This window comes from Salvelinus fontinalis, chromosome 38 (genome assembly GCF_029448725.1).
Source record: "Salvelinus fontinalis isolate EN_2023a chromosome 38, ASM2944872v1, whole genome shotgun sequence".
Taxonomy (NCBI): Eukaryota; Metazoa; Chordata; class Actinopteri; order Salmoniformes; family Salmonidae; genus Salvelinus; species Salvelinus fontinalis.
The window spans coordinates 17,858,523-17,875,513 of record NC_074702.1 but is presented as its reverse complement, the minus strand read 5'-3'; the positions used below and the strand labels follow the sequence as shown (position 1 = coordinate 17,875,513).

The 16,991-nt window shown below is 45.3% G+C and overlaps 1 protein-coding gene across 48 annotated transcripts in view; it reads left to right on the top strand.

Annotated features, from left to right (window-relative positions):
- Positions 1-16,991, top strand: part of LOC129837928 (regulating synaptic membrane exocytosis protein 2-like) — a 244,298-nt gene that overhangs the window by 180,046 nt on the left and 47,261 nt on the right. For 36 of the 48 annotated variants that reach the window (XM_055904461.1, XM_055904469.1, XM_055904465.1 and 33 more), the window contains 3 exons: positions 7,347-7,379; positions 8,931-9,034; positions 12,060-12,223. The exons of 7 other annotated variants lie outside the window; for them this stretch is intronic. In XM_055904461.1, coding sequence (XP_055760436.1) covers positions 7,347-7,379; positions 8,931-9,034; positions 12,060-12,223 — 301 coding nt within the window. Of the gene's footprint in view, positions 1-7,346; positions 7,380-8,930; positions 9,035-12,059; positions 12,224-12,753; positions 13,012-16,991 lie in introns of all 48 variants that reach the window. 5 more of the 48 variants (XM_055904466.1, XM_055904481.1, XM_055904509.1 and 2 more) reach the window with 2 other exon arrangements.

Genomic DNA, 16,991 nt, shown 5'->3' with positions numbered 1-16,991 from the left:
GTGGGTCAGTATGCTCATACTGTCAGAGGTATTGTACAACTCTGTGGGTCAGTATGCTCATTCTGTCAGAGGTATTGTACAACTCTGTGGGTCAGTATGCTCATTCTGTCAGAGGTATTGTACAACTCTGTGGGTCAGTATGCTCATACTGTCAGATGTATTGTACAACTCTGTGGGTCAGTATGCTCATACTGTCAGATGTATTGTACAACTCTGTGGGTCAGTATGCTCATGCTGTCAGGTGATGACTCTTTGACCCCTTTCATCAAGCACTGGTCAGTGTTTGGACAATATGACTCAAGATGAACAAAACAAGGATGATTATTTGATGACTATCTATATATATTTTTTTACATAATCTTACTATTCTGTTAGTCAGCGCCTCGCCAAAATGTTTGGGTCTGCGTCAACTAATGCATTTTACTGGATTGGTGATTATTTAAACAGAGTTTATTTGTGTTATGTAAGGTACGCCATTGATGAGTTCACCTAGGACTTTTACCATGCTGTTGTACCATGCTGTTGTAGCATGCTTTTGATGACAAGCATTCACCTACAACTTATACCATGCTGTTGATGACGAGCCAAAAAATTGCCTGCTGGCTTTGTTCAGCTACAGCGGGTATCTCTTGACTTGACAATGAGGTGAGGTGAGTTGAGTTGCCACGGTGGTGTGATCAGATCAAAGCTGAATAAGGCAGATGACTCACAGTGTTGTTTTATTCATGCCTCTCTTAATTATTCAACATAATGAAGACATAATTGACCTAACTGCAGATGTTGACTACAGTGCGTTACACATTAAGGCCAATAATCAGAGTCTCGTCACCTGGCCTGACACAACGGCTCGGTCCCACATAGCACCCTATTCACTACAGTGGCTTGCGAAAGTATTCACCCCCCTTGGCATTTTTCCTATTTTGTTGCCTTACAACCTGGAATTAAAATAGATTTTTGGGGGGAATTGCATCATTTGATTTACACAACATGCCTACCACTTTAAAGATGCAAAATATATTTTATCGTGAAACAAACAAGAAATATGACAAAAAACAGAACTTGAGTGTGCATAACTATTCACTCCCCCAAAGTCAATACTTTGTAGAGCCACCTTTTGCAGCAATTACAGCTGCAAGTCTCTTGGGGTATGTCTCTATAAGCTTGGCACATCTAGCCACTGGTGTTTTTGCCCATTCTTCAAGGCAAAACTGCTCCAGCTCCTTCAAGTTGGATGGGTTCTGCTGGTGTACAGGAATATTTAAGTCATACCACAGATTCTCAATTGGATTGAGGTCAGGGCTTTGACTAGGCCATTCCAAGACATTAAAATGTATCCCCTTAAACCGCTAGAGTGTTGCTTTAGCAGTATGCTTAGGGTCATTGTCCTGCTGGAAGGTGAATCTCTGTCCCAGTCTCAAATCTCTGGAAGACTGAAACAGGTTTCCCTCAAGAATTTCCTTGAATTTAGCGCCATCCATCATTCCTTCAATTCTGACCAGTTTCCCAGTCCCTGCTGATGACAAACATCCCCACAGCATGATGCTGCCACCACCGCTGCCACCCAATATGGGGATGGTGTTCTCACGGTGATGTGAGGTGTTGGGTCTGCGCCAGACATAGCGTTTTCCTTGATGGCCAAAAATGTCACGATCGTGTGGTGGATTGACGGACCAATACGCAGCTTTAGGAAAATAAGCCATCTCCTTTTTATTTACGAAGACGACGAAAAATAAACACGAAACACTTAATACAAACTAACAAAACAACAAACGATCGTGAAGCTAATAAACAACGATGTGCACACACTGGCTACAAACGTTCTGACATAGACAACTACTCACAACAAATGAAAGCCTATTGCTACCCTAAATAAGGCTCCCAATCAGAGACAACCGACATCAGCTGTCTCTAATTGGGAACTCATTCAGGTAACCATAGACTCTCCTAGACAACTAAACATACATAGACAACGCTAGACACATGTACTCAACACAAACCCATATACTACACCAACAACCCCTTTACCATAGAAACACCCAAAACCAACAAAACACAAACATTCCCCATGTCACACCCTGACCTAACTAAAATAATAAAGAAAACAAAGAATACTAAGGCCAGGGCGTGACATAACCCCCCCCTTAAGGTGCGAACTCCGGGCGCACCATTACACAGTCTAGGGGAGGGTCTGGGTGGGCTTCCATCCACGGTGGCGGCTCCGGCTCTGGTTGTGGTCCCCACGTCACCACAGTCCCTAACCGCCTCCTTAGCTTCCTCCAAATGACCCCCCTCAACATTAACCCCATTGCATTAAGGGGCAGTTCCGGACTAAGGGGCAGCTCCGGACTAAGGGGCAGTACCAGGGTAAGGGGCAGTACCAGGGTAAGGGGCAGTACCAGGGTCAGGGGCAGCTCCGAACTAAGGGGCAGTACCAGGGTAAGGGACAGCCCCAGGATAAGGGGCAGCACCAGGATAAGGGGCAGCTCCGGACTGAGGAACGGCAGCTCCGGACTGAGGAACGGCAGCTCCGGACTGAGGAACGGCAGCTCCGGACTGAGGAACGGCAGCTCCGGACTGAGGGACGGCCCATGGCTGGCTGACAGATCTGGCTGCTCATGGCTGGCTGACGGATCTGGCTGCTCATGGCTGGCTGACGGATCTGGCTGCTCATGGCTGGCTGACGGATCTGGCTGCTCATGGCTGGCTGACGGATCTGGCTGCTCATGGCTGGCTGACGGATCTGGCTGCTCATGGCTGGCTGACGGATCTGGCTGCTCATGGCTAGCTGACGGATCTGGCTGCTCATGGCTGGCTGACGGATCTGGCTGCTCATGGCTGGCTGACGGATCTGGCTGCTCATGGCTGGCTGACGGATCTGGCTGCTCATGGCTGGCTGACGGATCTGGCTGCTCATGGCTGGCTGACGGATCTGGCTGCTCATGGCTAGCTGACGGATCTGGCTGCTCATGGCTAGCTGACGGATCTGGCTGCTCAAGGCTAGCTGACGGATCTGGCTGCTCATGGCTAGCTGACGGATCTGGCTGCTCATGGCTGGCTGACGGATCTGGCTGCTCATGGCTGGCTGACTGATCTGGCAGATCCTGTCTGATTGGTGGCTCTGGCAGATCCTGTCTGGTTGGCGGCTCTGGCAGATCCTGTCTGGTTGGCGGCTCTGGCAGATCCTGTCTGGTTGGCGGCTCTGGCAGATCCTGTCTGGTTGGCGGCTCTGGCAGATCCTGTCTGACGGACGGCTCTAGCGGCTCCTGTCTGGCTGGCGGCTCAGTAGGCTCATGGCAGACGGGCGGCTTTGCAGGCTCATGGCAGACGGGCGGCTTTGCAGGCTCATTGCAGACGGATGGCTCAGATGGCGCTGGGGAGACGGATGGCTCAGATGGCGCTGGGGAGACGGATGGCTCAGATGGCGCTGGGGAGACGGATGGCTCAGATGGCGCTGGGGAGACGGATGGCTCAGATGGCGCTTGGCAGACGGGCAGTTCAGGCATCGCTGTGCAGACGGCAGACTCCTGCCGGCTGAGGCGCACTGTAGGCCTGGTGCGTGGTGCCGGGACTGGTGGCACCGGGCTGGGGACACGCATCTCAGGGCTAGTGCGGGGAGCAGCAACAGGACGCACAGGACTCTGGGGACACACAGGAGGCTTGGTGCGTGGTTTAGGCACTGGTGGTAAAGGGCTGGAGACACGCACCATATGGCTAGTGCGTGGAGGAGGCACTGGTGGTACTGGGTTGGGGCGGGGAGGTGGCGCCGGAAATACCGGACCGTGCAGGCGTACTGGCTCCCTTGAGCGCCGAGCCTGCCCAACCTTACCTGGTTGTATGCTCCCCGTCGCCTGACCAGTGCGGGGAGGTGGAAAAACCCGCACCGGCCTATGTAGGCGAACCGGGGACACCATGCGTAAGGCTGGTGCCATGTACGCCGGCCCGAGGAGACGCACTGGTGACCAGATGCGTTGGGCCGGCTTCATGACATATGGCTCAACGCTCAGTCTAGCCCGGCCGATACGTGGAGCTGAAATGTACCGAACCGGGCTATGCACGCGTACAGGAGACACCGTGCGCTCTACTGCGTAACACGGTGTCTGCCCGTACTCTCGCTCTCCACGGTAAGTACAGGGAGTAGGCGCAGGTTTCCTACCAGACTTCGCCACACTCCCTTTAAGGCCCCCCCCAAGAAATTTTTGGGTTGTACTCACGGGCTTCCAGCCTTGTCTCCGTGCTGCCTCCTCATATCGCCTCCTCTCGGCTTTAGCTGCCTCCAGCTCTTCACGAGGAAGGCGATATTCTCCAGGTTGTGCCCACGGCCCCTTACCATCCAGTATCTCCTCCCATGTCCACGAATCCTGTGTAGGTAGGTCCTGTTGCCGCTTTCCATGCCGCTTGGTCCTGTAATGGTGAGTAGTTCTGTCACGATCGTGTGGTGGATTGACGGACCAATACGCAGCTTTAGGAAAATAAGCCATCTCCTTTTTATTTACGAAGACGACGAAAAATAAACACGAAACACTTAATACAAACTAACAAAACAACAAACGATCGTGAAGCTAATAAACAACGATGTGCACACACTGGCTACAAACGTTCTGACATAGACAACTACTCACAACAAATGAAAGCCTATTGCTACCCTAAATAAGGCTCCCAATCAGAGACAACCGACATCAGCTGTCTCTAATTGGGAACTCATTCAGGTAACCATAGACTCTCCTAGACAACTAAACATACATAGACAACGCTAGACACATGTACTCAACACAAACCCATATACTACACCAACAACCCCTTTACCATAGAAACACCCAAAACCAACAAAACACAAACATTCCCCATGTCACACCCTGACCTAACTAAAATAATAAAGAAAACAAAGAATACTAAGGCCAGGGCGTGACAAAAAAGCTACATTTTAGTCTCATCTGACCAGAGTACCTTCTTCCATACGTTTGGTGAGTCTCCCACATGCCTTTTGGCAAACACCAAACGTGTTTGCTTATTTTTTTCTTTAAGCAATGGCTTTTTTCTGGCCACTCTTTCGTAAAGCCCAGCTCTGTGGAGTGTACGACTTAAAGTGGTCCTATGGACAGATAGTCCAATCTCCATTGTGGAGCTTTGCAGCTCCTTCAGGGTTACCTTTGGTCTCTTTGTTGCATCTCTGATTAATTCCCTCCTTGCCTGGTCCGTGAGTTTTGGTGGGCGGCCCTCTCTTGGCAGGTCTGTTGTGGTGCCATATTCTTTCCATTTTTTAATAATGGATTTAATGGTGCTCCGTGGGATGTTCAAAGTTTCTGATATTTTTTTATAACCCAATCCTGATCTGTACTTCTCCACAACTTTGTCCCTGACCTGTTTGGAGAGCTCATTGGTCTTCATGGTGTCGCTTGCTTGGTGGTGCCCCTTGCTTAGTGGTGTTGCAGACTCTGGGGCCTTTCGAAAAACAGGTGTATCTATACTGAGATCATGTGACACTTAGATTGCACACAGGTGGACTTTATTTAACTAATTATGTGACTTTTGAAGGTAATTGGTTGCACCAGATCTTATTTAGAGGCTTCATAGCAAAGGGGGTGAATACATATGCACACACCACTTTTCCGTTTTTTATTTTTTATATTTTTTTGGAACAAGTAATTTTTTTCATTTCACTTCACCAATTTGGACTATTTTGTGTATGTCCATTACATGAAATCCAAATCAAAATATATTTAAATTACAGGTTGTAATGCAACAAAATAGGAAAAACGCCAAGGGGGATGAATACTTTTGCAAGGCACTGTACATAGTACACCACATAGGGATTAGGGTGCCATTTGGAACGCAACCAACAACTCGTATAGCTGCAGCTGGGGTTTGTTGTGGTCTCCCAGTGGGTGTACACCAAAGCCTTCAAAACGGAAGCATACAAGAACGGGGCAAGAGGAACAATAGGGGAGTAGGTGGGCACACATCCAGGAGTGGACAGTGTCACTGGTCTGTGAGCTAACCACATCCACCACAGCTTGCCCTGGCATAGTTAACAGAATCACTATGGCTGTGTGAAGCCACAGTTTGTTCCCTTGTATATTTGGATCTCTTTTAGCCCACAATGGGGTCTTATCTTCCAAAATCCCATGAAAATACAACACCATTACATGCATAACATACAGTAAGTGTATCACTATGCTAGCGTGAAGCCACAGACGAGCCAGGAGGAGTGAGTGCTCCATCTCTCTCTCTCTCATTATGTAAGATGATTTGCGCACGGCAGGGGGTGATTAATGAAAGGCTGATGAAAGCACAGCTCATCAAAACCTCAGCATATTCTGTTTTCCACCCAAAACACAGCTGAGGAATAGGAGTAGGATTATGTACTGGAGTAGGGGGAGATGGTTGTTAACTGGAGACTAACAGAGGCTCTGGAAAGGAGAGCGGCTTCTAGTCGATCCCAGCGCTCTCTGTTGTGTAACCTGTTCATTCCCAGGGGTATTGGTGGGCCTACTCTCTCTCTGTTGTGTAACCTGTTCATTCCCAGGGGTATTGGTGGGCCTACTCTCTCTCAGCCTCAATCACAACAACAAGATTTCTGAAAGAAAGAAAGTAAGAAAGAAAAAGAAAGAAAGAAAGAAAGGAAGAAAGAGAAAGAAAGAAAGAAAGAGAAAGAAAGAGAAAGAAAGAAAGAGAAAGAAAGAAAGAGAAAGAAAGAAAAAAAAGTTGTGGTACTGGTAGCTTTCTCTTTTGCACCTACCGCCGCCTTTCTGCCTGCTTTTGGTTTTGTTTATGTTCCAGGCTGTCTGTCTGTCTGTTTCTCCACAGTAGACTATTAGTCCCTGACTCAAGTGGCTCCCTCACCGCCTCTCTTCTACCTCTAAAGTATTTTAGGGTTTCTGTCTGCTTTGTCAGCTCCAATGCTCTTCCTCCCATCCTTAACGTCTACTTGACTCTTTCAGCTCTCTTTCCTCTGGACAGTACACAGCAGCTCACCTTTCCCCCTCTTTGTTTTTCAATAACACTACAGGTCTTTTACTCCAGCCGCTCCCGGCCTGCCTTGCACCCTTCTCTTCTCTTCACTTTTCTCCTTGGCTGTCCATTAGTGCAATTTGTGTTGGTGTGATCTTTCTTTGTTGTGGTGTATGATTTTGTTTGTGTTGTTGTGCTCTGTGCTTGTTGTTGTTGTCGTTTTGTGCCACCCCCTCCCCATCATGCCCTCCCCTTACTCTGACCCCCACCCGATCTGTGCGGCGGCCACTGTGAAGGAGGGTCCTCCACAGTGATGTCAGTTCCTGTCCATGGTGTCACCCCTCTCACTCCCATCTCCTGTCCTCTGTCTGTGTCTGTGTTTTGTCATGTGACCCCAGAAGACACGGACTCACCAGGTTGGACCAGCTCAGGTCTGTCCCTTCTTCTTCTGTATGCCTCCCCTTTTTACTTCCTTCTCATCCTCGTCTTCCTCATTCCTTCTCTTCTTCATCCCGCCTACTCCTGCTTTCTCATGTCCATTCTTCCCTGCTGATTGAGCTTGTTGAAGATGTATTTTTGGGGAGAGGGGATGGATTTGACTCAGTTTGTGTGTGCTTGCTAACATGTAAGCATGCATGGTCATACATGTCAACTGTGTTCATTGTGTTCACATGTCTGTTGTTCGGCTATATTCAACCCTGACGACATTTCATTGAGGCATGTTGTACAAATAGAACCTAGGAATCCTGATATGCCACCAAGATGGCAGAAAGTGCATCTCATTCAGCTGTTCTACAACATAAGTTCATGTCTCATGAACTGTCATATAAAGCTGATGGACAGGACAGGAAATCATATTCACATGTTGCAGAAAAACTAACATGGATGCTGTCCTTTCATTTCCCATCATTCCTGGAGATCTTCATTTAGTCTCATCTATTATCTTTCTACATTAATTTGCTCTTTGTTTTTGTGTTTTCTTTCTCTCATGCACCTGTTTTTCCTCTCCCTGCCACCATCATACAAATCTGAAGTAGAGAGAATGAAAGTGTGTCCAGAGAATGGTGATGCATGTAAGATAGCTAGAGTTACTGTAGTCTGCCTGACATCACGAAGTGAGGCCGTCCCAAATGGTACCTTCCCCATTCCGTAGTCGAGTGTATTCTGTTGGACTGGAGCCACATAGGAAACACTAGATAGGGAATAGGGTTCCTCTGATCTGAATACTCCCCACACATCAGACTGACTGACTGACCTAACAGACCTGACTGACCTGACATGCTCACTGTGGCACGTGGATAGTCACGTTTTGCCCCCAAATCCTATGTGAGCTCTGGGAGGTTGGTGGCTGCTTAGAAGAAATATGATGAATAATTAATTCAGTAAAATAAACTATGGCAAAGAGGTTGTATAGTAAAGTTAGGGCTCCAGACCCAACAGAGCATGTTTGAGATTTTGACACAGAATCACTGACACCTTTCATTCAAACCCTTCATGTAAACCCCAAGTGAACCCCTTCATTATGAAATGTAATATTTCTTACAAGTTGTTGTCTGGTTTTTCCTACTGTTCATTTTGCCAGCTCTATGTGACATCATGGACTGACTGTTGGTGTCTGGGTGAACTAACTCTGAACGCTGCATGCAGCACTTTTATACAATAACATTGTCATGTGAAATGATACCCGAATAAGTCTTTGGATCATAGTAATGCGGGATTCCTAAATCAAAGTAGAAACCTTTTTTTATGCTGATATCTTGAGGACTTTTCCGGTCAGTGCTTTATACCAGAACCCCAAAAAACATTTCAAAAGACTGTTCCTGAGTAGTGTTGCAAAATTACGGGAATTTCCCCCACATTCCCAGGTTTTCCAGAAATCCTGGTTGGAGGATAACAGATTATTCCCTTGTGATTCTGGGAGTCTTCCTACCAGGATTTCCCTATTCCTGAGTATGACCTCCACTGACCACTCTGCTCCCTAGGTGCTATGGATGTGGAGGAGAGGACCAGACAGATGAAGCTGAAGGTGAACAAGTTCAAGCAGGGGGCCGGGTCCGACTCCAGACTGGAACAGGACTACAACAAGGCAAGTCACAGTGACACAGCCCTTCTTTCCCTTTCAAATCAAATCAAATGTATTTATATAGCCCTTCTTACATCAGCTGATATCTCCTAGTGCTGTACAGAAACCCAGCCTAAAACCCCAAACAGCAAGCAATGCAGGTGTAGAAGCACGGTGGCTAGGAAAAACTCCCTAGAAAGGCCAAAAACCTAGGAAGAAACCTAGAGAGGAATCAGGCTATGAGGGGTGGCCAGTCCTCTTCTGGCTGTGCCAAGGTGGAGATTATAACAGCACATGGCCAAGATGTTCAAATGTTCATAAATGACCAGCATGGTCAAATAATAATAATCACAGTAGTTGTCGAGGGTGCAGCAAGTCAGCACCTCAGGAGTAAATGTCAGTTGGCTTTTCATTGCCTATCATTAAGATTATCTCTACTGCTCCTGCTGTCTCTAGAGAGTTGAAATCAGCAGGTCTGGGACAAGGTAGCACGTCCTTTCATAAGTATAACATTGTTAGCATCACACCTTTTCTACCAACAAACTGACTTGGAGTTACATTAACACGTCCATGTGAAGCAGGACTATCACTCTTAAGGCAATACCAATATCAGCCCTTCCTTCCTATTCTATTCATAACATGGTCATTAAGTAGACACTTTGTTTACAAACTGACTTCGGCTAACACAGAAAATGTTCAGTAAATGTGGCCCGTGCAAGAATCAAATTAAAGCCGAGCATTCCAGCAGTATTCACAATTTGGCAAGCTTCATGAACAAATGTACGTACATACATGAGGTATTATATCGACCCTGTGAATCCATGGAATGTAGCAGTGACTGTGTCCAGAGTCACACAGACAGTAGTTACTGTAAGTGAAGTGTGTTTATAAAGAGACAGCCTGGGGGCCTCACCAGAGCCCGAGCCAAGCCTTATAAGAGAAAGAATGTCCATCCTGTCCTGTGTGTGGATGATAACTACTGCCCTGGAATACACTAAGCATGCATTACACGTATAGTTCTATAACATGAAACATTTGTCGACTCTGTTAGTTGTGAGGATGAACTACAACCGTATGTTTACAAACTGTAATGCTCCTCTGGACACAGAGAAGCTTTTAATATACAATCTCTTTCTTTGCAGATGATTTTCATTTGTTTTAACATCATGTCTTGGTTCACCAACTTGCTGTAAAAAAAACTAAGAAAGATATCCTTTTCCCATTTCATGTTTATGCCAAATGATTTTGATTAGCTTACATTTTGGCTTTACAGACCTGAACTAAAGGATAAACAGTATGTTCTAAACTGGGAGAACAACTTACTATCGCTCAAGATTATTTGATTATATAACTTAGTATTTCTCTGTGTCCTCCTCCTAGAACATTGGCCGTAATGAATGTGAAGAGCTGCTCTTTGTCTAACAATTGTTGTAGGACGAACAGATCTCCTTATAAAGCCAACGAATCATTGAAAGCAAAGATTTTGGCCAAATTAAAGTTTGTTCTATTGTCCTTTGTCTTATAATTTTCTAAATAATACTTTGATAAATTCCTTCCCCACAAGACTATAACCCTTGCAGTAGACTATTTAAAATAGTTTATTATCTACATCACATACACTGAGTGTACAAAACATTATGACCACCATTACATAGACTGGCCAGGTGAATCCAGGTGAAAGCTATGATCTCTTATTTATGTAGGCGGCAGGTACCCTAGCGGTTAAGGTAGCTAAGAGGTTGGGCAAGAAAGGTTGCTGGTTCAAATCTCCGAGCTGACTAGCTGGAAAATATGTCGACGTGCCCTTGAGCAAGGCACTTACCCCTGACTGCTCCTGTAAGTAGCTCTGTATAAGAGCGTTTGCTAAATGGAAAAATGTCACTTCCAAATCCACTTCCATCAGTGTAGATGAATGGGAGGAGACAGGTTAAAGAAGGATTTTTAAGCCTTGAGGCAATTGAGACATGGATTGTGTATGTGCGCCATTCAGAGGGTGAATGGGTAAGAAAGAATATTGAAGTGCCTTTGAGGAGGGTATGGTGCCAGGCGCACAGGAGGTTGGTGGCACCTTAACTGGGGAGGACGGGCTCGTGGTAATGGCTGGAGCGGAATCAGTGGAATGGTATCAAACACATGGTTTCCATTTGCTCCGTTCCAGCCATTATTATGAACCGTTATCTCCTCAGTAGCCTCCACTGGGTTTTTCACGCTCAGTCGTTTCCCGTGTGTAGCAAGAATGGTTCTCCACCCAACGGAGAAGCATTGGAGTCAACATGAGCCAGCATAAAGAGCTTTTTTTTTGTCTTAAAGGGCAGTGTTGTATTTTGTGGCATTAGGCAGAGAGTAGCATAATTTGTCTGATTCTCTGTAGTAATGGGAATAATAATGTATTGTATTGTGCAAAGTGGTTTATTGCATCAAACAAACCAACAACATTTTCAGTCACCTCCTTGTCTGTGTGATAAAGGTTATTATCAAGCCCTGCATGTTTTTTTTATTTTTTATCTAATGGAATGTAGCCTACATTGAACACCACATATTGGCTGCTACTGTAGACTGAATGATAGAACAGCTATTTCCATGTTAAAATGTTATGGGATGCATTTTCTCCATTGTTATTAATGGTGGGTAGGTCTACATTATGATCAAATACTCATAGTAGCCTACTTGACCGCTGTTAAAACTAACATGAAGCGGGTACAGCCTCAGTGTTCAATGTAAACGCTCACTTGAAGTTGCACAGAATTTTCACAACGTTCAAGTTTGCGCTCAGCAGACCTGAAATTTGCTGAGTACCTAAAAAAATTGAAGGAACATGGGCCAGCATCCTTGTGGAATGCTTTCGACACCTTGTAGAGTCCATGCCCCAACGAATTGAGGCTGTTCTGAGGGTTAAAGGGGGGGTGAAACTCAATAATTAGGAAGGTGTCCTTAATTTTCTGTACAATAGGGGGAAATACTCATGAAGGGACAAAATAATTACCACAAAGTAGCATTTTCAAGTCTTTCTTTAGTTGTGTGCTGAGTGGTGTGTGTTTCTCCTTTACAGAGGAGGGATGGTCAGCGGGGTTCAGACAACATGTCAGCCAAGTCTTCGGACAGTGATGTAAGCGACGTGTCCGCTGTGTCGAGAACCAGTAGTGCCTCTCGGTTCAGCAGCACGAGCTACATGTCTGTCCAGTCAGAACGGCCGCGAGGAAAGCAGAAGATCAGGTAGGAAGCAGCAACACACCGAGGGGTGGCAAGGCAGAGACAACACCTCTGCCTTGCCAGGGATGGGCAAACCCCAAAGGCTGTGAAGCTTTCTTCCAACTAAAGTTGCCAAGTCCAGACATTTTCCACAATGAAAAGAGTTTTCACTTGGTTTCTTAACTTTAGAGGGAAATGCACAGCTAGCATTGTGCTATTTCCCACTGTCCAGTGAGTTCAGCTTTGGCTCTGCCTAGGTGAAAATAGAGCTAAATGTTTGAACTCTACTGCTTCAGGTTGGGGTTTGCTCGTAACTGGTAACTCATACTGGTGTGAAACCATGTAGTATGCTGTATGGGTTGTCTCGTGTTGAAATATAACTGAAACAGATATGCAGGGTTTTGTGCGTTTAGTTCATTTTAGTTTTGCTGTTTTATGTATGTTCCATTTTGTCTCATTGTTGACCTTATTTCTGCAGTTTGGTTTCACATACCTTTCTTTCATTTCCTTTCTGCTTTGCATGCGCCGCGTTTGCGCTTCTGTCACGTCCTCATCTATTCCGAATCAAGGAACCAATCACGGGAAGGGGATGAACATTTGGGGGAGGTGCTGGAGGAAGAGGAAGCTGGGCGAGAGGTGGGGGGGGGAGAGGGGGGTACACATAGAGGGCAGGGTAAACAGAGGGAAGGGGAGGAGGAGGAGGCTAAAGAGGAAGGAGGTGAGAGGAGGACCACTGTAGTCACACAGAAGTCACAGGAGGAGATCAATGAAGAGGAAATGCTTCGGAGGAGGTTCTCAGAGACTGACCTCAGGTAACTAGTTAACTAGTTCACCAGTCTGACCTCAATCTAACCTTAATCCAACCTCCGGTCAAACCTAACCTGACCTCAATCTAACCTCAATCCAACCACAGGTCAAACCTAACCTGACCTCAAACAAACCTCAATCCAACCACAGGTCAAACCTAACCTGACCTCAATCTAACCTCAATCCAACCTCAGGTCAAACCTAACCTGACCTCAAACAAACCTCAATCCAACATCCGGTCAAACCTAACCTGACCTCAATCTAACCTCAATCCAACCACAGGTCAAACCTAACCTGACCTCAAACAAACCTCAATCCAACCTCAGGCAGGTCAAAGCCTACCAGTCTACCCTCAATCTAACATTAAATCTTACATCAATCCATTATTTATGTTATTATTTATGTTATTATTTATGTGGAATGCCAGTTATCATGTTCCCATAATGTTTTACATGATACTTTTATATTACAGACATGACAGTTGTTTTGTTTCAACAGGGAGGATAGTTCTCATAACAGAGGCTGTTAAAGTATGTCAAGATTAGAACAAATTAATTTGGAACCCTGTGAGTTCTTCTCAGCAGCAGGCTAACAGATTAGTTTAGCTGTCTAATAAGATGTAATCAGTGTTACATTGCATTCACAGCGGGAACTAAGAGCTTCTTGCAAACAGACTATTTTTAGTCTGGTTTTGAAAAAACACATCAAGCTAAATGCTCAGATCTTATTAAGTAAAGTTCTACCGATGTGGACACACACACAGGCCGCTCAACGTTATGGTACACTAGGCTGTAGTCAGTCAGTTGCTAAATCACTTGTTTGTCTGTACCTCTCAGTGTCGGGTCAGTATGATGTCCTTTTCCTTGCCTGTGGCTGGCTCTATGTGCTTGTAAACCCAGCTGACCCTGACCCCCTGACCCCATAACCCAGTCCACAACTACTGTTGTCGTCTTCAACTTTCTTCAACCATGACCCCCTGACCCCATAACCCAGTCCACAACTACTGTTGTCGTCTTCAACTTTCTTCAACCATGACCCCCTGACCCCATAACCCAGTCCACAACTACTGTTGTCGTCTTCAACTTTCTTCAACCCTGACCCCCTGACCCCATAACCCAGTCCACAACTACTGTTGTCGTCTTCAACTTTCTTCAACCATGACCCCCTGACCCCATAACCCAGTCCACAACTACTGTTGTCGTCTTCAACTTTCTTCAACCATGACCCCCTGACCCCATAACCCAGTCCACAACTACTGTTGTCATCTTCAACTTTCTTCAACCATGACCCCCTGACCCCATAACCCAGTCCACAACTACTGTTGTCGTCTTCAACTTTCTTCAACCCTGACCCCCTGAACCCATAACCCAGTCCACAACTACTGTTGTCCTCTGGCCTTCAACTACAACTATCATCAACTTTCTTCAACCCTGACCCCCTGACCCCATAACCCAGTCCACAACTACTGTTGTCCTCTGGCCTTCAACTACAACTATCATCAACTTTCTTCAACTCTCTTCAACCCTGGCTGTTAATGCTTTCAGCTGCTCTCTTTGTAATCACTTTGAATGTCTGTACAGTACCTCGTATAATCACTGAAAACCCGTACGGTTGATGGTAATAGTAATGTTCTGGGTAGAGGTACAGTAAAAGCCTGTATTGCCCCTTCAAACTAGTAGTCCAGTGACACAGCATCAGAGAGCATGGATTGGATAATGAGTCTCTTTGTGAATGAAAAGACAGAGAGCTGGAGAGCACAGTGTTCAGGTGATGAAGTGTTTTTCCTCATGCTGCTGTGTACCTTTCTTTTACTCCGTTATTGTGTGCACCAAGGTAATGCTTTCAACCAGCCTTATTATGGAGATCTTAACAGGGACGCTGAACAGTTCTGTTACACAACACAAGAGATGATCCCAGACAGACAGAGAGACAGAGAGGAGCACTATTTGAGTGGCTTTACCACTCGATGGGCTTAACAATTTGATATATAAGAGGTGAGATGAACAAGGCTAACTAGAGTACTACATGGACAGTTTTCTAATAGAACGAATGATGTTCACATTTGGCAATACAAGGGCATTGTATAGAAACCCAAACCTCTTCAATAACTCAATAAGGATAGTGAATAGCTACAGTGGCCATCGATTGCTCAGGGACATACATGACAGGAATTATTCTCAGTTTTTCCTTTTTATTTTTATTTTTTAATTTCACCTTTATTTAACAAGGTAGTCCAGTTTAGAACAAGTTCTCATTTACAACTGCGACCTGGCCAAGATAAAGCAAAGCAGTGTGACAAAAACAACACAGAGTTACACATGGATAAACAAACGTACAGTCAATAACACAATAGAACATCTATATACAGTGTGTGCAAACGTAGTAAGATTAGGTAGGTAAGGCTATAAATAGAGGTGAGATAATTACAATTTAGAATTAACACTGGAGTGATAGATGTGCATATGTTGATGTGCAAGTAGAGATACTGTGGTGCAAAAGAGGAAAAAAATAATAAAAATAACAATATGGGGATGAGGTAGTTGGGTGTGCTATTTACAGATGGGCTGTAAATAGCGGGTACAGTGATCGGGTACAGTGATCGGTAAGCTTTGAGGGTTTTGTGCTGAGAAACAGTTATTATGTTCATAGTCTTCACCAGCCAATCTCAAAATCAATGTTACATGTCTTCTCTCAGTTCAGTTGATGTGTTATTGATTTGCAGCAAGGAGATAAAGATAGCCTTTTTACCACACGCATGTAATCACATGATAATTAGAGATAAATAAATGGAGCTTTATTGTAAAGTGTATAATACAACACAAGCTCTTTTGTCATGCGCTTTGCACCAATGCATGAGCACACAAACACACACAACACACACAACACACACAACACACACACACACACACACACACACACACACACACACACACACACACACACACACACACACACACACACACACACACACACACACACACACACACACACACACACACACACACCTGAACTAAGCTAAGGAGACTAGACGGTTGCCAGGGGTGCCCAGGAAGTGAACTAAGCTAAGGGGACTAGACGGTTGCCACGGGTGTCCAGGAAGTGAACTAAGCTAAGGGGACGAGACGGTTGCCACGGGTGTCAAGGAAGTTAAATACACACACCTCCTTCTTCTCCATTTAATCCATTATTGTTACCTTGATAACTGCTCATTCTTGTGAGTTAAAGTAAAGACTAATACATTGAAGGACAAATCTGTCTTTAACAATAAGGCAGAGTTGCACCCCCTCGAAGATGGATAAACAACTCTACACTTAAACTCAAGGGAAGCTGTACAGAGAAATGATGAAACAAGGCATATCTCAGTATATCCTGTTCTTATTCCCCATAAGCCTCCCTGAACACCTCAGTCACTCAACGTTGAGACTCAGCCGTCTATCTGTGTGTCTGTGGCTCATGTAGATAGGAGGAGAGGAGGACGCACGCAAACGCTCTGACCTGGAGCACGGTTTCCATAGAAACCAATTATTTCTGCATCACCTCAGTTTTAGCGCCGCTCTTTCTGCAAGAGTATCTAGATCACACAGTAGAGGCTGCTGAGGAGGGGAGAAGGTTTGTCTTTCCTGAGATGACCATATCTGACATCCATCATTCATCAACCGGTTGTCAAGGTGCCTGTCAGTCACTGTCAGTTCAGTGACTGAAGTTATTTACAGTTATCTTGAATTAGTATTAATCATTTGAAAAGCTGTTTTGAGAAAAAAATGATCCTTTCAATAATATGTTTAAACTTCAGTTCAAGCATTTTCATGCTTTTGTTAAAGTATTTCAGTCTAAATCTAAAATGTGCAGAGGCTGTGCTATTTTTACCTAAGAACAGACCTACGTTGAACATGCATTAAAATTCTGCTCAGTGCCTCGGATAGGAGCCAACCAGACTAAATCCTGTTGGCCCGTGAACACACAGAAATACTTGTGCAGCTCTTGT